This window comes from Eschrichtius robustus, chromosome 1 (genome assembly GCF_028021215.1).
Source record: "Eschrichtius robustus isolate mEscRob2 chromosome 1, mEscRob2.pri, whole genome shotgun sequence".
Taxonomy (NCBI): domain Eukaryota; kingdom Metazoa; phylum Chordata; class Mammalia; order Artiodactyla; family Eschrichtiidae; genus Eschrichtius; species Eschrichtius robustus.
This window is the reverse complement of record NC_090824.1, coordinates 115,563,539-115,584,164: the sequence shown is the minus strand read 5'-3', so window position 1 is coordinate 115,584,164 and position 20,626 is coordinate 115,563,539. Positions and strand designations below refer to the sequence as shown.

The 20,626-nt window shown below is 36.5% G+C and overlaps 1 protein-coding gene across 1 annotated transcript in view; it reads left to right on the top strand.

Annotated features, from left to right (window-relative positions):
* The window catches only part of WDR72 (WD repeat domain 72), a 189,508-nt gene extending 169,422 nt beyond the window's left edge, over positions 1-20,086 (top strand). Inside the window, exons 18-19 of the mRNA XM_068536268.1 lie at positions 13,982-14,086; positions 19,932-20,086. Of these exons, the coding sequence (XP_068392369.1) occupies positions 13,982-14,086; positions 19,932-19,987 (161 nt within the window). The 3' untranslated portion in view covers positions 19,988-20,086. The remainder of the gene's footprint in view (positions 1-13,981; positions 14,087-19,931) is intronic.
* The last annotated feature ends 540 nt before the right edge of the window (positions 20,087-20,626 follow it).

The following is a 20,626-nucleotide window of genomic DNA, read 5'->3' as shown; positions in this document are numbered from 1 at the left end:
CAACATCTAATCATACTATATCTTTCAATTAAATCATCACTCTTAGTAGAATCCCTGTATTGCCAAGTACAATCCTTGCCAAATAACCAGACACAATCATGGGCTTTAAGGATTACAAGTGACATAATAAAGGATAATGACCTAAAATTAAGCACAGCAATATAGAAAGCTACGACTGCCATGCTCTGTATAAGTCAGCAATCTCTTAGATTTAATGTGAGATTAAGGAGCTGTGTAACCTGCAATTATGCTGTTTTTCATTAAGAAAAAATGTGATGATGGTGCTCTGTAAAATTCTTCCTTCTATTTACCTCTGTTTAATTGGATTGGAGACTGCTTAAACATCGTTGAGTTGGAGCTTATTAGTAGATGATCCCAGCTGTTTTTCAAAGCTTAAGGCAGCAGCCGGACAACATGATCATGTCAAGGCTCATGCAAAAACCTTAATCCTACTTTTTTCCATCAACAAGCCACTGCAGCCCAGTGTTTAACCTTCTAAGTACTAAATATGCTTTGTCACTGCTTTGGTAGATTTGCCACTGAATTGTTATTGTTTAATGCTGTTAACTTCCCTTCTTATTTCCCTCTGCCTTTGGATACTGACCATGTTACCATTAGGAGTCTCAGCATGCAGTTGACATAAATGCAGCTGATATAAAACAAGCATAGAAATTTTGAATCATATTCAAAATATCAACTATATGTATATACACACACATAGATATCTTTACATATATGCTTTTAAAAACCCCTCTGTTTGATTCATTAAAAGAAAAATGGCAGAGTCTGAATTCTGATGCCATAACCCACACCATTAGCCACTCTACATCCTGCTTGTAATAAAAATACACACACACACGCACACACACACACGTAGTCGAGAATAGTGACTTGTTCGTTCATACATTTATCCAGTCACTTTATTCATTTGACAAATATTGAGCCCTTTTGTGTCTTTCCCCAAGCTCTACAGTAGATATGGGAGAGCAAGCATCAAGATGGTAACCAATTAGCCCCACAATCATAACATCTCAGCCAGTCTTTGGACCTCATTGTTGAAAGTAAATAAAATAATTTGGAGTCTCTTTTTTTTTTCTAGCTACATTTTGCCTCATCCAAATATCCAGCATCTTAACCTCAGGAGTATCAGCTGTAGTTTTACTCAGATCAGCAATATCATAGTATTTAAAGAGTAAAGGTTAAATGGTCAAATTAGCTTCCCCTACAGCTACACATGCTACTTGGATGGTGATGCACTTTCTTTTCTCTTTTCCTTTGAAGGGTGAGTTGTAAAGGAAAGAGGGAGTGGCTCTCTGATTTGTCCCAGTGGCAGTAAGCAGCCAGCAGAAAAGCAGACACAGTTAATGCTCAGCTGCTCAGACCAGTCAAGCAAACTACCAAGTCCCAGCTGTGCCTCTTGATGTTTTCTGATTGCACCTACTCCTCAATCTGTGAACTGTTTTCTGGACTCAGATTCATCAAGCGCTGCTGCTTTAAAAACACATGCAGGCAGGCATCCTAGGATATGCCATTATAAGCTGCTGCCAGGGGTTCTTCTAGGAGATAAATGGAATCAGTGTGAAGTAAATTAGTGTGAACCAGTCAATCTGAGTGTCAGCCTTGAGCCACTTCCATGGATAACTAGCTGGCTGAGTGCAGGCCAGGGTCTTCTGCCATATGTGGGCTGGAATCTCTGAGACTCTGTTCCACAGGATGGGGGAACATTGGTGGGGGGGCTGTTTATTCTTGGAAGGAGGCCAATTTGATCTATGTTTTAGATTTGTCAATGAAAAGGACTTGTAAAGTATTTTTGTTTACCTCCCTACTCTGGCTGTACTGAATGTCTCTAAGTTGGACAACTCCTTTCCTGTAGGAAATATGAGAGAAATGCCCTGGAAAGAACTGCTTCCTCCCTGCTTGAGCTGCCATTTTTCAAACTCCAACTGTGCTATACTTGGTCTGAGCCTCCTAAAATCTTTAGGGTTTTAAAACAAAGTAATAACCATAATTTGGCAAAATGAGTTTAATACAAATCTCCTCTCCCTATTTGTTTTTTGAGGAATAAATCTGTGTGATCTTTAATTCATGAAGAAAGGGAGATTCTATGCAAAGCCTGATGATTGTGGTTCCCTGTAGATACCCAGCGTGGAAAATCAAATTTTGGCCATCAGAGGAGGTGGGGGAGCCCCTCGATAGCCAATAGAATGAGAAAACCTTTTAAATAACTTAAATGTTCCATGGAAAGAATTTAGAGAAGAAAAAGCATATGAACGAATAGAGCAGTAAGAATTATTTTATATGATTAACTGGTAAGTGAAAATGGTTCTATTATGTAAAAATCATGTTTCCATAATTCAGTATTCCTTTAGAGATCATAGTCTGTTCTTACATTAAGATCACAAGAATTCATTTTATCTAGTTAAATTATGACAAATCTTTATTTCTTTTTCCCTTTATTACATTAATAAAAAAATTTATCACCTCCTTCTCTGTAGAATGAAATATCAATGAGATGGTTAAACATGGAATAAAAATGTGTAAAATAGAATGAGAATAATTTTAGACCTCATATTTGGGGGAAATTTTTAAGAGCATTTACACCCCCACCTCAAGGGAAGCATTTTGTCTTTCATAAGAGGAAAAAAAATCTATCTTGGAATAGAAACTTGGGCAAAACAATAATTGCTTAAATATTCAAAAAATAAGTTTATTTTCTATTTCTGGTCGCCTTTTCTAAACTCATGAGTCTGGAAGGTAGCTTTTGCGTGCTTTATGTGAAGGTATCACTATCATGGAGTCCGTGGAGACACATTTTATATATAAGAAACATTTCGGTATACAGAGTGTATATAGTCTGTGGATGCTAGATGGCATGAATCATAGCAAAGATCAAACCAAATGCTTTAAAAATTGAGTGACCCTTTCCTTGAACTAATGAAACAAAAATGGGATGTCCTGTGAGAACAAAATTTGTTTTATGCCTGTATGTTGAGTTCAGAGAAATGAAGTCCCTAGGGGAAAGTTAACTTTATGATTTATGAGGGTAAGGAAAAGAAAGTGGAAATCAGTGCATTTTCTGTTGTCCGGGTAGGTATAGTATTTTGCAATGTATAACTCTTATTTTACGAAGTTCTTTGAGAGGAATGGAAGTGGGTGTTGTATAAATGATGCTATATAGCCTAGAGATCTTGCTCAACATGGTCCACCAACATCTATATGACCTCATCAATGCTGAGAAAGTTGACTTCCTAACCATGGCCATCCATAAGTAAGCTGCCCCATGAGCATTAGATTCACCATGTTTGAGGAATACGCATACTATCTATGAATTTCCAACTATATGAGACAAGTTAAGAATGACAGAAATGGACACACAGGGTCAGCCCTATGCTTCTTCTAGCCCAGTCTTCTGGTTGCAGCACTAGAGGTTCCATTGTGGAGAAGCAAAGTTGTCCTCATGACATCAGCCTCAAAATTTCAAGATGTGTCTGAAATATCTTGCTTCCCTATGAATGTAGCCCAGCGAGGTAGTCAGAATGGGATAAGAAGAATAACACAGGCCAGTGAAGTGCTAGGAAACACAGAAGAAGGGGCAAAATCTATGTTAACTGTGGGCTGTTGAAGACTAAATGGAAAAGATGGCATTTGAGCTGAATTTTTAATAAGGGGGAGCTTTGGGCAAGCAGAGAACTAGAGATTGGGGTGAGAGAGGATATCTCAAGATGGGGATCTTCACAAAGGTACCAATGTAGAAAATAAAGGGCACATCCTGGGGACAATGGGTAGTCTTGTCCAGCTGTAGTGTATGGTATCAGAGTCTAAAACTCTCACAGCATCCAGTGAGAAGCCTCTAAACGTGAGTTGAGACTGTATCCTGAAAGGCCTTGAAATCCTTGGCTCCAGAATCCCCCATTGCTGACTGAATAGAGGTGATTGCAGAATTTTCTACACAGAAGCTACATGATTAGACCTTGGCTTTAGGGCTGTGACTTTTCTCAGTTTAAAGAATTACTGCAGGGAGAGATACTTTTATCAGGCCATAAAAACAGAGGTGTGATGGAGAGTAGGGTGACAGTACAATCTTCTTGAAGGGTTGGAGGAACTAGAGGTGAGAAAACTGTGGTGGTAGATAGATAGAGCTTCTTGGCAATTTTATAAATATCAGTCACTTTCTTCTTCACTTTTACTTCCATGCTAGAGTCTGGGTCTTCCTAATTTCTTTTTGAGATATTCTGATATTATATAAATTCTCCTCCCCTCAACTTGCCCCCAGACCTTTGGTTGGCCTCTTAAATTCCATTGTGTCCTGTATTGGCTATAGTCCCTGGAGACATATGCAGGGTTTCAGGTGCAGAGGCAGGGTTTACTTGTTGGTTTTCTTGTGGTTGGTTTATTGTGTTGATCTTTCCCTTCCTAAAATGTCAGACTTCTGTTAACCATTTGCTTACATTTTTATATTGGCCTATTGTCCTTAGTCATAGCAAACGATAGCTCAGTCATGTTCTTGTTACATATACTTTGGATCATGTTTTCTTTCAATGTTTCCCAGAATTTACTATTCTGAAATGTGTACACAGCATGTATTCCCACTGATTCAGCCTTACAATTGTTTTCTATAGTTAATCTAATCAACTGAATTTTTAATTCAGTTCCTGAACGTGAGATAGTTAACATTTCACGTTCAGGAACCCTTAGTTTCGTCTATAGTCCTGGAGATTCTACCACGTATTCTTCCAAATAATTTGAAACAATTTATTAAGAGAAGTATTATACATTAATCCAGGACATTGTTTTATACTGTCTTATCTAGAAATATCTGCTTGTCTCTCACCTTTTGTTTCCTATATCTTAGTTCTCTAATTATAACATCTCTTTTGTATCAAACCTAGTTTTCCGAAAGTCTCATTAGATTATGGTTGCTGGTTTCCCTTTATCCACTGCATGTTTGCTCTTTAAAACTTTACTTTCTACAGGTGTGTTTCCTTTATCCTTTATTTATAGATGGTAATGCCTTGTCTAGTATCAAAATGAGACTCTCTACTACTTATCAAGTTTATTTCTATATTTTGGGCAACCATCTCTTAGAGATACTAGTACAAATACTGTGTTATGCAGTGACACAGCCTGAGGATTTGAAAAGGCAACTTTCCATTATTTATTCCCCAGAAAAATTAATATTTTTAAATGAATGACTACAATTTATATGTATGACCATAAGAGGCAATCAATGCCAACAGATCACCTATGCTTTCTATGGCTGGTGTGAGTGCATGTGTGAGAGAGTGATGCTTGCTACTGATTACATTATAAATACAGTGGTAAAGCACATTATTATCATCCAAGCATGACTTCCATTCAATTTCAATAATTTCTCAAGATATCAATTTCAATAATTTCTCAAGATATCACTAAGATGCCATTTTGATGTCATTCAAATAAAAATAAATCACATTCAGAGTACCCAAGCCTAATGATACAAAATATGGTAACGTAGACCTTTTCTTCCTTGCATCCTTCTTAAGTTTGACAAAGAATTAGAAAATGAAGGCATAGTTTAGATAATTTGATTTCCTTATTTTCCATTTCCTACCCAGGAGATGAAAGAGCTCTGACACTTGACTAACCATCTGAGACAAGCATTTTCCCCTGAGATAGAGATGGCTATCAGCTGGGGATTTGAGACTGCCTGCCAAGCATTCTCCCCACACTGATGGTGTCGTTTTAGGTTCGGCCTATGGAAAGGTTGCTACTCTTACAAATTCCAGTGGTAGTGCCATTTGACCGTTTCTTCTTCCACTGATTCTAGAGGAAAATGTTTTTGGTATTTTTCCTTATGGATAACTGTAGACTTTGCTCTGGTTTAAATTGCCCTATGCTGTGAATCCTTATCTTAAGCTCACATATAAATCATGTTTATCTCTAGTCTTAAATGCTAGCATGATGCTCTATTGATTGAAGGGTCTCTTTTGTTTTCCTGAACTTCTTCTAAATTTTCAAATGGAAGCTGGGAAGTTTACTACAAATTCCTCTTAGAATTCTCCCTTTACTGACTGTTCTTCAGTTTATCAATACGTGGGAATCTATTTGTTTTCTTCTTTGGAATCTATTCCTGCTTTCAACTTCTTGAACTTCTGAACAGTAAAATTAATTCATTTCTGTGTTCACCATAGATTCGGTCCTTATGAGAAAAGTCATATGAGTTTTACAAAATCTAAACTGCCTGAAGAGTGTGAGAGTTAATTTCTATACTTTCTTAGAACTCATTCATCACCTATACTTCCTTTCAGTGATGAAGGTGTCCTTTCAGATAAGATGTTCCTGAGTCCCCCTGTCCTGAATAATTATCTCTATGGTTTAATGTGAAAAGCTGGAATTGAGCTTGCTGATCTGACCAGCTTATTTCTTGCATCTAGAAAATCTCTTCTTTACCAAAATATAGATAAATACAAAAATAATAATAAGAAATATTTCCCTGGATTACTTCCACTCTGAATTTACTCAATATTGACCAGGGACCAAAGCTGTGGAAATTATTTTGATTTGATGATTAAAAAATAAAAATTAAAAAAAGGTGCTTGCTCATCTGCTTACCACTTCTCTCCTTGGAACGCTGCTTGCCAAGGAGCTGGTACTCTAAAGGAGCACATGAAGAAATCCAGGCAAACCTCTCATAGGTAACTCTGAGAATTGCCTTTTGGGGAGGGTGGAGGAAGAAATGCAGCAGAAAAAAAGGAAAGTTGCTTTTCCCTGTTATTTCCTTTTCTACTTCTCAGATTACACATTTCCTTTTTCATATTCTCCCCATCCTACATCCAATATGTCTCTACAGTCTGTTTCAGTCTGAGAGTTTAAATAATTTGATTAGAGTTGGTTTTCATGCCAGGCTTGAGTAAGACAAAGTACTTCATGGGCTTCAGTTTTACATATAAAAGGAATAGAAAGAGTTGGGGTTCTACTGATTCTCCCTGTAAGAGATTTGACACGAGGAAAATACTATTCCATAGGAATACCACATCTCTCTATAACACTGTCCATTCATTCAGCAAACAATAATTGAGAACCTCTTCATGTCTGGGGTCCTGAAACCAAGATGGGGCCAGTCTTCAGAGGAGTCTAATGCCAATTCAGCCCAACCCAACCCAGATCTAACTTCCAGGCCATGGCTTGTCCACTGCAGGTTTGCTTCTTGCAATTACTTCATGGACCCAATTAATTTAGTTTAGGATGATTCATCTTGTACTGAAGTTCATATTTGCCAAATTGATCAATGAAGAGAGGGATTGTTTAAAGAAATTAATAGCATAAATATGATTCTAAGAAGGGTAAGGTATAACTTATTTTTTTTTAATTTGGTTTTGAAGATTTTTTTACACCATTGGTAAATATCTGATGGATGTTTCTATTTTTTTTTTTAATTTGGTTTTAAAGATTTTTTTACACCATTGGTAAATATCTGATGGATGTTTCTATGCCAAGGAGTCACTTTGTTTGTTCTCAGGAGTAGCCATACTGCAGCCTCAGTCCTTTCTTGGTCATCTTTCGATAGGCCTGCCTCACCCTGGCATTGCAACTACCAAAGAAGCTCTCTGAAGCTGCCCTGATTTCCTCTGTCCCTCAGTCAGATGGAGATTACTACTTGTAGGAAAATATCAATCTTAATTGAGAAAGGGCTTCAAAAGCCTTCATTATTTCCAAGGTTACTGTAGTAGCCACTTATCCTCTTAGTATCCTGTTCAGTGATATACTCAGTGGTTGGTTGGTCTTGGATTCTTAACTGGCAGGAAGATGTCAAGGAAGTTGTCCAGTCCAATTCTCTCATTTTATTAATAAAAGGACCCGAGTCCAGGAAAGTGAAATGACATGCTCAGGGTCACACTATTAGGAACAGAAGTGGAATTAAAAAACAGATCTTCTATTAACTGAGCTTTTTTCTAGTACAACATGCCTCCCCCACCCCCACCCCTGGGGAACTAAGAAGTTCATCTCTGTAATGAAGTTGTTGGTATTCACCTTTGTTTCAATTAATACATATATTTGGGTAATAAAAAATGAGGAATTTTATCTTCCCCAAAATAAGGCAGATAGGATCTTCTTCTTTATGTAGTCTGCCTGTTGGCATTAGTAATAGATTGTGGAGGTGTTTGGGTATATTTAAGCTATAAACCCTATGCCTGACCTTAAGATTTCTCCCTTAAACTTCAAGTGAAATTAATCATTGTTTTTTTTAATTCTTAGAAATTCTTGTTAGCCGCTTTACTCAGCCATTTCATAAATAGTCCAAGTATCTGCCTTGTGTCTTACATTAGGCTAGAGATGTATTTGCTTATTTACCAGTCTTACCAAAGCAACCCATTGCTCAAACATCCTGGATAACAGGAATATTTTTATATCTTAGAGGAATAAAACATTATTTAAAAAGATGCAGTAACCAATTAATACTTCTTTCTCATTCACATTTATCTTCCCCCAGATTAGACATTTAGCTGTTTGTGCCACTGTAGAAGTTAGCTACAAATTTTTTTCCCTTAGATAGTAAAGAATTTGATCCTCTGCATAAGTATATTATATATCACAAAATATTTAAATAAAATAATAATTCCAATTCTATATATCTAGTTAGGATACCAAAATAATAGTTACTCTTCACAACATTTGGAAAATTTATTTCTTTACCAACTGAAAAAACCTCATGCTTAAAGCAATTCACACTAGAAAATGTCAGCCAGAAAATAATATTCTGTGTCAGATTATAATTTCAGAAAGATAGTAAAACACATAAGTCTAATCTTAACTCATCTTGCTGAACTTGTCCATAAAACAGTTATTTCTTAGTTATAAAGCAGCATTAGATATTTTATTTAATTCTAGGCATTCCTATATGATATTTTTTTCCAGTTTCCAGTCCACACTGAACACAAAGTAAGCCTGAAGTCTGATGCAGGATGTAGCTATTGCTATTCAAATGTAATCAGGAGGTCCCATCACTCGATTATCTCAGTAGATACTCTTTAAGTAGGGGTAATATGTACATAGCTCTTTAGCTGGATATGTTTTTCTGATAAGACATCTGTCCAGAGAGAACCACTTTGTAAACTGAATTTGTGGTCTGTTCAAATGACATCCTCTTTGTTTACAACCTTAGTGTTATCACTTAAAGTCTTTTCCCTGATTATGCCTCCTCCTAATTTAAAACATATTGCAGTTTTTCGTGATCTGTCAGGATTGCGATACGATAGAATTTAATTCTATTGTACTTGAACTTACTGTAGTTTTTCTTCCTTCTAAACCTGTAGAAAGATTTTTTTCATTGATTCATAGTGATGCCTTATTGAGAAGAGACCTAAATTATCAGCCAAAGAAGTGATCAACTCTTGTCCACCATATTGAGCTAGTAGATTTGAACTCAGGTCTTTGATTTCTTTTCCACTGCTCATTCCTCAAATCTGAGTGGACTTTTAATCTTTCATGACCTCTGTAACATGCACATTATTTTTATGCCTTTGAATAAGATGCAATTAAGATTTTTGTCTGAGTTTTATCTGCTAATACAGTGGTTTATTCTATTCAATTGACCAGCATGTCAAACTGTTATACCTTTTTATGCATGATTTTCCTATCAATATCTCCAGTGCTTCCTAAAACTCCATACATATGCTGGATGGGATCTATTTTTTAATCATTTATAAGTCATCATATTGAAAACATTGTTTGGGCTGCAAATTTTATTCACACTGAGAATGATATGGATTTTTACACAAGGGCTATATATATACTACAGTACTGGCTTAGCTTGCTAGAATCAGCTGCTGTTTGTGGAGATGGATGGAGATTTTTCCCAGTGGTCATTCTCTCACTGGGAGTGGGGAGGATGTTTCTTAAAGTTGTTTGTTGCCTTGGCCTAGCCACCTTCAAAATTTACTGAAAATTTGCATTTCCACAAATGATGAGAAAAGGCAGGAAGGAGTTTTTAGACATTAACTGAAAACAAAATAGAGAATAGAGAGAGGTAAAGGAGCATAACCACTGCTGACCCTGTCACCACATTTTTTTTCAGTAAATTCTTCTATAGGGTCTTTGTCAATTTTCTGTGCTTCCTCATTCTATGTTCTTAAGTGTAATTTAAAAACTGATTTTGTATTGTCTACAGTTGAACCATTTATTTCTTTAGGAATTTCTTTAACACTAATTAAGCACACCGTAGTCAAAAACATCTTTACAAAGTACGTGGACTTCTCCCTCTATCTAGCTTCCAAAGATATTACAAAGATATTTAGAACACTGGCCTTCTAGTTGTCAATGTTTTGAGGTATGTGATGAATAAATGGAACAGCCTTACATCTTTCAGTGGTAGAACTGTCAAGAAGTGTTCGTCTCTTTTGCCCCTCGCCCCCCAAATGCAGACTATTTCAGAATGCATTACAGAGGAAATAAACAGTTGATTTTAAGTTAAGGATGAGCCTAGCAACCATTTGCACTGTATTGACGTCAAAAGTACCTCTCTGCCAAGCTCTAAAATGCATCTTCAAAAACTACTGAAAATATCCAAGAACTTTAGTGATGAGCTACAAATGGACTTTAGTATTGATAAATAAAAGTCAATATGTATAGTGAAAGGACAGCTTACTGTGATAAATGGGCCCAACATCAGTAAAGATCAAATTATTGACTATCTACGGCAAGGAAAAACCTGTCTATAGCTAACTTCTACAGGTGAGAAGAATTAGCCACAACAGCAATTCAAGAAAAGCTCAAAGAGACATGTAAGGAGAATTCATTAAAAATACATACAAAAGTAGGCAGTAACAGTCTATTAAATATATCTGTGACCCCAGGCTAATGTATTTCTTTGGCCAGGCCTGGGTTCACACCTTTTTCTTTTGCCTTGAATGAGCTCCCTTTGGGCTACCCATATTCCCACTCAAGGTGATTTAATTTAAATTTCACTTCCCAACAAACCCCATCGCAGGGGAATTACGTCTGCATTCCTAAAAACCATGTCACTCTTGGAATATTGTCTCTAATGCTCCTACTAGTTACTTTTTATTATACCTCAACTAGATCACAAGTTGTATGTGGGCACGTTAAAAGTGCTTCGATTTTTTTGTCCCTCACATGGCCTAGCACAGAGCTCTACCCATAATAATGACTAGATCAATATTTGTTGATTTCATCAGTTTTGAAATGATTCATTTACAGAAGCCTAGGCCACACATCATGTCAGAGTTTACTGATGAAACACCACAAGAAACACCCAAAAGAATAATTGCAAAGATTGGCCTATCAAAAAAAAAAAAAAAAAAAAAGTGGAATGGCAGTAATTAACCTCTCCAATGTCTGTTGTTCCCATTTGACAGAATGTAGGAATTTCTTCCACAGTAGATTTAATTGGATATTCTATAAACTACCCAGGAAAAAAATGGCAAATCTTGTACCATCTCAAATTTGGAAGCTAAAGTGTAATTAAGCAAAATATCTGAAGAACAACCCTTTCTACTCTCCTACCCCCACACAAAGCACACCCTCCAAAATCGGAGGTGGAGACAAAAATAGCTGCATGGTACCTTATACTGTGAGTTTAATAAAGATCATGTAGTTAAAACTATATCTATCTTTCCAGTTTTCTTGAAAGATTTGGTATGTCAGTTTATCCTGGGACCACTTTATTGCCAGTAAAAATGGTTGCAAGCGTTGACTTTGTTGTTCTAATACCATGCTCTCTTCAGCTCTTTGAGGCCCCTGTGTCTAGAAGAGCCTTTTGGAGGAATGAATAGATAAATGAATAGATGCAAGTTTTAGATGAAAGAATAGTGTATGGGATCACAAGTGTGATGCAGTTGCCCAAGTAAACACGGATGCTACTTCATTCGTTGTTAGTAATAGATTCAGTTGTATGGTTAATTCCCTATTATAAAAACCAATGTAAGTATCTCAGAAAATTAACAAGATATATAGAGAAAAAAAACATTAAAGCAGGCCAGAAAATTTTGACCAATGTAATAGTACTCTGCAACTTTGATGCATTTAATTATTCCACTTAAACCTTTCACAAAAATCTATGGATTCAAAAATAATCTGTAAGTATGATCTAAACTGAGGAAAACTAAATTAAAGGCAGTGACACCAAAATAACTACTTAGGCCATACATACTACTTAGGTGTCTCCTCCCAAGTCATGGACTAACCCACACCACCATTTTGTAAATATGCATCTTTTATCTCAAGTGGGCCTAAATAAGAAACCGAGCAGATCAGGTTGAAGATAACTCAAAGCACATTATCTTCTTGGTTCGGGAGGACATCCAGCATGGCACTTCTGCTTCATTCATTTGTTCATCCATTCACCCATTGCACAGATCCTTCAGGAATACTTTCCATAGCCCAGGGCATACAGAGGTAAATAAAACAGACATGGTACCTAATTCCATGTTTTTTTTCAGAAAACTCAAATGCATAAAATAAAACATTTGGTATATTTATTCAAAATCAGAATGTTGTATATTTTTTCTCATATTTTGTTCCCATACAAAAAGTTTTAGAAAAGCAGTGAATTCAAACGCTACGCTTGTCCTTCCAAAGAAAAGAGCAGCACTATCTGTGTTCTGAGAGGGTGGGTGAAACTGGCAAGAATATTTGGACCAGAATCATATGACAAGTCACCTTTAAATGTGTATATGTGGGCCTCAGGTTATGGTCACCACTGTTATGCACAGTCCATGAAAACAAGACAAGGAGTCTGGGAGGTGTGAGCTCTCCTAAGACTGCTTTGGACCTCAGGCGGCCCTCCTTTGTATCACTTATCGAATGTGTGAAGCAACACAAGCTTTAGCCTCTGCATTTGCTCCCTTATCTCCTAAGGGAGGCTTACGAACAGCGGCCAGGCCCACTCCCCTGGGCCAACAAACACATTTATTCTTATAAATATCTATGTTAAATATATATATAAACATATTATGACTTATAAATCTATATTTTCTCTATTGCATTTATGGCTTATAAATAATATGTTGTGTGTGTTATCAAGACCTGAGAAGACAGTGGTACTTTCCACCGAAGCAATTTGTGATAGACAAAATTCCATTTTGTTTGGCTTCAGACAAGTAAGTATGACATAATTTATATTATTGAAGGCTTGCTTTGTTTTGTTATTCAGAGTGTCTTCATGAAGACCATGTCTACTTTTCCTGACAAATGATTCCTTGAACAAATACAATAGGGAAATATGTTACTTGTGGAGAGAATTTAGACAAAGTAGTACAACTCGTGGAAAAATGTGGAAACTTAAGTCTGTGTTTCTCTAACAGAGCTAGTAGTTGTAATGTGTTTATAGGAAATTTTAGATTCCTACGCTGGCTTCTGTTTCTGTTCATAATTCCTACTCAGAAAATATATCATGACAGTTGTGTGAAGACCTACCATTCAAAACACCAGCCATCCTTATTATCATTTGCAACGTATTCATCCTATCTTTTTAAATTTATTTTTATAGGGCTTTTTATTTGTGTTTGGAACAATAGTTTTTAATTTGATGAAAGAGAACCAAAATGCATAAAAAGTGTTCATCCACTGTGATTTGTGTGACAAAAGGAACCATTGCAACAGCATAGAGCTGGTCTAATTGAACAGCCTGATGTTCTTCCTTCTGTGTCCTGTTGCTGTTAATTGACTGTATTATTTTAGATTTATGCATTAAAAATACGATTTCTACTTCGAAGGGATCACTTTGTTACTTTGTAGCTTTTAAGCTGATGCCATGAACTTATTTTTCTTCTAAGATAAAGTCTCATCTATAGATTTTTCAACGAATTACATGTCTGCCAATACATACTTAGAGGATACATTTTATTTCAATTTATTATTTGTGTTTACATAGTGTGTCCCTGGAAATATCTGTGGAAATAAAAGGAAATGTTTAATGGTGTTTATTACTACTTTTTCATCACTCTCTTTCTCTTTCTTTGCTCTCTCTCTCTTTTTTTAATAGCTCCAGTCAGTCTGGTCAAGCATGACAGCAACTCAAACTCGGCAAACTTCCAAGACACCGAGGACATGCCTGACAGATGTGTCTTGGAAGAGTCTGAGAATCCAGGTGAAAGCCATTTAAAAATAGTCAAGTATAAATGATAAATTTGACACAGCTTTGGGGTCCTTGGAAGAGAGTGGGGGGAGAGGACATTGTAATGCTGTTTTCTCTTAGCAGCTGCACTGTCAAATTAATGGTCACCTCCAGGGGTCACAGTGTGGAGCTGTTATCTTTTCCTCTTTCATCAAGAATTCAGCTGGAGGAAGTACAAAGGCTTTATGACTGAGAAGGGAAGCTGACACTATTAGTTCATTATCATCAATTTTAGGCTAAACTGGTTAATAGGGGCAGAGATTGGAAACTGGAAAAATGGCAACATTTTAAATATTTCAAATAATGGGATCAAGTGGAAATGGAGAATTAGGGAGAAAAGAGAAACAAATCGTCATCATTACTATCTGTTTACCTCTCTAAATACAAACAGAACTCTAAGCGGGTTGAGAGGATTTTAGCATAACAATAATGAACGAATGGACAGTGTCAACTGTTTAGAACAAAACAAAATAGTAACCCTTCCTCACTCAATAAAATTTACCCTATGTCCAAGTTACTAATGTTTGTATTCTCTTTGTGGGAAGAACAGACAGAAATGTGCTGGAAGGATATGTCCAGGAACGCTTAAGCATGAATTTTTGTTTTTGTTTTGTTTTGAAGCATGCCTCGTCTTAACAACTAATTAATTAAGAGAAAAAAAAATCTTGTGAGAGTTGAATGACAATTCCTGGTTCACTACAAAGCCATAAGGTGCTAGAAGATGCCTTATTACCATGAGCGAAAGAGTTAACTATCTTCCCCCACTGAACGTTTTTTCTTTCCTGTTTTCTCTGGCCGCTGTGTACTCTCTACCCTCTCGCATCTTTGTGTGCTGATCCTTGTATCAGATTTTTGATTCATCCTCTCTGTGGCCTGTCAGCTTAGTTAAGAGATTTCCAAATCTTGTAGCCTTCGCTGACAGGGGGCAGCTGCAAACAGTCCCCTGATCCTTCCCCGAGGAGAGCTACTGAGATTTAATTTTCAGTGTAAGGTGCAGCCTGCAATCTATGTCAGGTCCCCTAAGTCATCTCGGAACCCCGATAGGCCCAGTGGCAATGGCTTGTATTTCAGTCCCCTCCACTACACCAAGATTCCTCAAAAGAAGATCTGCTGCTGGGTGTCTGTTCTCAACCACACTTCTGCTTCAGCATCCATGGAACTGAGCAATGGCATCTTTAGCAATGACAGAAATTTTTCATTAGCACATTAGCCCCACCCCCTGCCATAATATCCAAACGACAGATGTAGATGTGTCCCACGTGAAAAGGGAGCGGGTAGTGGTAGCATCAGATTTCTATTAAAATTATTTTTAAATTACATTTAGTTCTGACTAAAATTTCATCTAATTTTTACTAGGTTTTTAAACTGTTTTAAAAACAGTTTAAAAACCTAGTTTTTAAACTAGGTTTCTATCAATCATTTAACAGGCAGTTAAATCCACGAGGCAAGTTTTTAACCGAAGTGTTCATTGCTTTTGGCAAAAATAGATCAGCTTTATACTGTTTCAAAAGTAGAATAAATTTCAGTCATCCCTCAATATGAGTGGAATTGTAGTGAGATTCAAACATAGCATAGTCTATCTGATTGATATAAACAAAAGGATATATCAAAAAAGAAAGATCAATTAGAAAATATAGGTGCTGATAAAGAATCTTAACTTAAAAAGTGAGTACCATTCTATACATTGGACATCATTAAACTGGTAATAAAGAATGAATTACTCTGGCTTTTTCCTCTGTCCATTCCTGCATTTTAAGACATCTTGCCTTATAGGCCTAGAAACCTCTGGAGAGTTCACTACTGGTCTCACTGCCTTCCACTGAGAATTTGTGGCTTGGTTGTCATGGAGACATCGTATTTCTCCAAGAATTGCTCATATTGATCCGTGGCCAGGCGTAAATGGCCAAGCGAGTGTGAGGAATAAAGGGGGCTGGGCAGTCCTATAAAATGACCAGGGCTTGTGGGTTGGAAATAAGCTCATAGCAAACACTTAGGTAAAAAGAAAGAAGCAGTTTTATTTTGTTTCAAGATTTCTTTCTGCACTTTGGGCCATTGTCTTCCTTCTCTATGAACTGAAAGAAACTTGTTAGTCACTTGTCATGTCAGATCTTTGGTGCTTGTCCTGACACAGCTGTCAGCCTTCCAGCTCTGTGCAGTTCAGGGACACACAACAAAGAGGCAGTGACATGAATTATTTATTGCTCCTTGTGTGGATAAAATTCTGTGATAAGAAATTAAGACACTTCTGACAGAGGTGCTTGTTTAGTAAGAAAGATTTTGATGAGAGAGAGCAGTTCCTTGAAGTCTGAGCATTTGAGAGGCAAAATTCTTAACACTGAGCATGAAGGAAGATTTGTGAAATTGGTGGCATGGTGGGACTTCCTTGTACTGTGAAAATATGACTGTCCACTTCTCAGCGTCCAAAAATTAACTTCAAAATATCAAGTCATTCAAATGTAGGGGCTCCAAAACTATAAACATTACTTTGGTTGTTTAGTTACCTCTATTTACCATGTACAGGTGGTGTTTCTCTGGAAAGCATGTTTAACTGCCTTTGTTAGAAGAAAAAAACGAAATTTGGGATTTTTAAATGGTAAACTTTGAGATGTTCTCAAACCAATAGAGCTGCTTCAGTAGCTAAGCTTATAATTTCATTAGTATAGTCATTATTTCTTGTATGGAAAGGAGTGTATTTAAATCTGAATGAATTATTCTTACCATTTTCACCTGGAATATTATCACTCATTTAAAATTCTTTTTAACGTTTTCATGTACATGCAAAATCCCCTAGTTACAAAGTTGAATGTGGTCAGTCTTTTGGCTTTAATGGATATTGACCTTACATGGTTTTATCTATGCAATTCTAAATGACTAATATATTTATTACATCATTTTAAATGAATAGCCCAGTTGTTCAAACAGCATCTGGAAAATGAAAACAAAAAAATCATTTTCCTATTCAAGCACAGTTCAAGAATATTGCCTCACATATTCTTCACTCCAAGGAAAGATTTCTTGGCAAATTCTCTAAACATCATATTACTTTAGCTCATATAGCTTTATATTGCTCATATCAACTAATTTGCATTTGCGGAGAGTAAGAAAACTTGAAGTGCAGAAAAACTAAAACAATTTTTTAAAAGATGAAGTTGAAATTTTTAAAATGTTGATAGAGCATTTAAAAATATCAGTAATAAAATCAAACTTTTAGAATTTCTATAAAACAGTAAGGTTGGGCTTCCCTGGTGGCGCAGCGGTTGAGAATCTGCCTGCCAATGCAGGGGACACGGGTTCGAGCCCTGGTCTGGGAAGATCCCACATGCCGTGGAGCAACTAGGCCCGTGAGCCACAACTACTGAGCCTGCGCGTCTGGAGCCTGTGCTCTGCAACAAGAGAGGCCGCGATAATGAGAGGCCCGCGCACCGCGATGAAGAGTGGCCCCCGCTTGCCGCAACTAGAGAAAGCCCTCGCACAAAAACGAAGACCCAACACAGTCATAAATAAATAAATAAATAAATAAAAAATTAAAAAAAAAAAACAAACAGTAAGGTTGACTTTGCAAATTGACTGTCTTTGAATAAAATGGGTTTTGAACTCAGTATGTAGATTGTTTATTTTTTCATTGACATCACTGCTTCTCCAGCACTGAATTGACTAGGATGACCCATTTGTAAATGGCCTGGAGTGTGCATATAGGTCACAATTTAGATACCTGGTGGAGTGGTCATTCACCCAGTCTCTAAAGCGCTCTACCTTATTCATCATGCCATTGTGATCTCTTTATTGGTTCAAGCTGTATACCCAGGTGAGTGCCTGCAGTCCATTAAGGTTGGCAAAGCACCTTTAGACCAGAGCATTCTTGTTACTCTGAGCCAGCTAGTGAACCTGGAGGTCTTGTCTGATCGGTTAAGGCCTCCCTCAGCAGTGTCTTTTCTTTGGAATAATTCATTAGCAAAGAGTTTTGACTCACAGGTGAATCCCAGATTGAAGTTTCTGGCTTAGACTCTGTGAAGCCTACTGGCTTCTTCACCAGCACTTATACATTCCCGGAACCTGTGGGAATAACTTCAATGTCTAGTAATAGAAGCACTGAGACAACATGTGAACTTGCAGCTCCCTTTTTTGAGTTTTTAGGGCCATTAGGCTTTCTTTGTTTGGCTCTTTAAGGCCTGGTTGCTTTTGAATCTGAAAGATGTTATCACAAAAATAGTTCACTTTAGTCTTTCGATGGTTAACTTCTTATTAACTGTTTCATGCACAGTGATTATAGCTCAATCCCCAATCTCCAGAATATTAAAAAAGTGTCCCTTGCCCCTCATCCTTGTACTCATGATGATAAAAAATTTAGTGTGACATTCACAAATTTTATCCAAGTGTTAATGAGAAACCTTGAGCTTTTATCACCTTATTGGCTTGGAAAATTAAGAATTTTACTTCCTAGTGCAGGAGGGATAGTGCACTTAAATATAGCTTCAGCTGAAAATAGTAGTGACAAGAGAGAGCTTGGAAGTACAAAAAAAAAAAAAAAGGATTCAGATAAGCATTTTTATGTCATTCTGAAGTAGTTTATAATCAGTACGCATCTGCCATTAACAGAACACTTTAGTGTTTTTTATATAGCACGTTATGTGTGTAGATCCACATACATCATTGTTAAATCAATATTGCATTTGCATGAATCTGACGAACAAAACTAGATTTCTTACAGTTTCCTAGGGGATACTACATTTTGAAAAGCCAAGGTTTTTTTTTTGTTTTTGTTTTTTTTTGTACTATTCTGGCTCATGAATCACCAGCAAAAATCAGGTAACAGAAAGTAGGACAGATTCAGGAGTGCAGTGTTGGAGATGGCCGATGATGATGCGTGAAGCAGGAAAAACGTAGAATGTGCGAGCAGCACATCAATCATAGCCATCGAGAACACACTTCTTATGGTGAGTGGTAAAAAAAAACGTTCCAGAAGAAGTAAGAACAATTTCAGTAGTAAAAACATGTAAGCTCCGTCTTCTAGTTGTGTTTAACAATATCAGTATTGTAAATAATTTACCCAAAGGGAAAATTTTAAGCATTAATCTAATGACCTTTAAAGGACATACAATTCTAGGCATATATATATGTAATACATATATAATACAATTCTGAATATTGGTTAGCTAATGTAAATAATCAGCTTTTTGAGTTTTTGCCAGTAGGAGTGGGAGTTACTATGATTGGTCACATCATTAATATAAATGTGTTTAGAAGTAGTTTACTGAGGCACAAAGTTCCAATTATTCAAATTAATTTAATCAAGTGATCTTTTAGCCTGGAATAATCATCCAAGTAGTCTGAGAAGTACATGCGTTTTTTTTTAATTCCATAGCTCAAACCATATTTCAGCTGACACTTATAACATTTGGTCCTAAAACTGCAGTTGTGAGTTTCTCTAAGAACAATTCAGCTGCTTGAAATTTATGGAAATTTACTAATTTCAAACTCGATTCATCTTGTTGACAACTTTTTACCTTTCTCGGTGATTAAAAAAGACCTATACCAATAAGATGTGCAATTAAAATACATTTACCTGAGGCCTGGTTTATAAGAATTTCTTTATTGTCTTAACATTTTATTTCATATAGAAAAAGAAATGTAGAAATTATAGGTAATTCCTTTCTTTCTTTCTTCCTTCTTCCATTTCTTCCCTTCTTTCCTCCTTTCCTCCCTCCTTTCATCCTCCCCTCTCTCCCACCCTTCCTCTCTCCTTCCTTCCTCCTTCCCTTTCTTCTCTCTTATTTCTTTATTTCACCGTATAACCCAAGATAATCTGTTTTCTTTCCAGGTGAACGAAGGCATCATCTATGGATAGCAAAGGTGTGCTCCTGCAAGCTGTGCTAAATGGAATCTCATCTGTAGAACTGGATTTGGACAAATTAAGAAACCCCAAACATGCCAGTTGCTTATCATTGTGTATAAGCTATGTTGTTATTAGTCTAGTTATTAGTTTGTAGTAAATTTGCTGATACTTTGGCCAGAGTCATTACCGATGGAAAATATTCAAATTCATCTAATTTTAGAAAATCATTGTCTAAATCATTCGATGCCTCTTACTTTTGTTTGACTATTTCCAACAAGGAGTGCCAGCCCACAGACACAAATTTAATACCATTTTAGATTTTCTTCCATTTTTCAGTTCCTGAATTATATAACCCTATTGCTTTTAAACAATGTAACAAACAATGCTTTTAAATTTAATGTTGCTTAAATGTATTTGATCTAAAACTTTACCGAATTTGTTTGATTTGTTAGGTTAGGACATTTTGTCTTAGTAGATGCTTTAATTCAGATCAATCACTCTATGGTAAATCTCATCCTTAAGCATGAAATGTCAACAAATAGCCAATTCCATTTAGTCATCAATTAGCCCAAATAAGTGATACACAGTATAATAGGGACCAATCTTGTGCAGTCAAGTTAATTTAGACTTCTAATGACATAGAGGCTAATGTCTTTAGCTAAAGGTTGATCTTGTTGGCC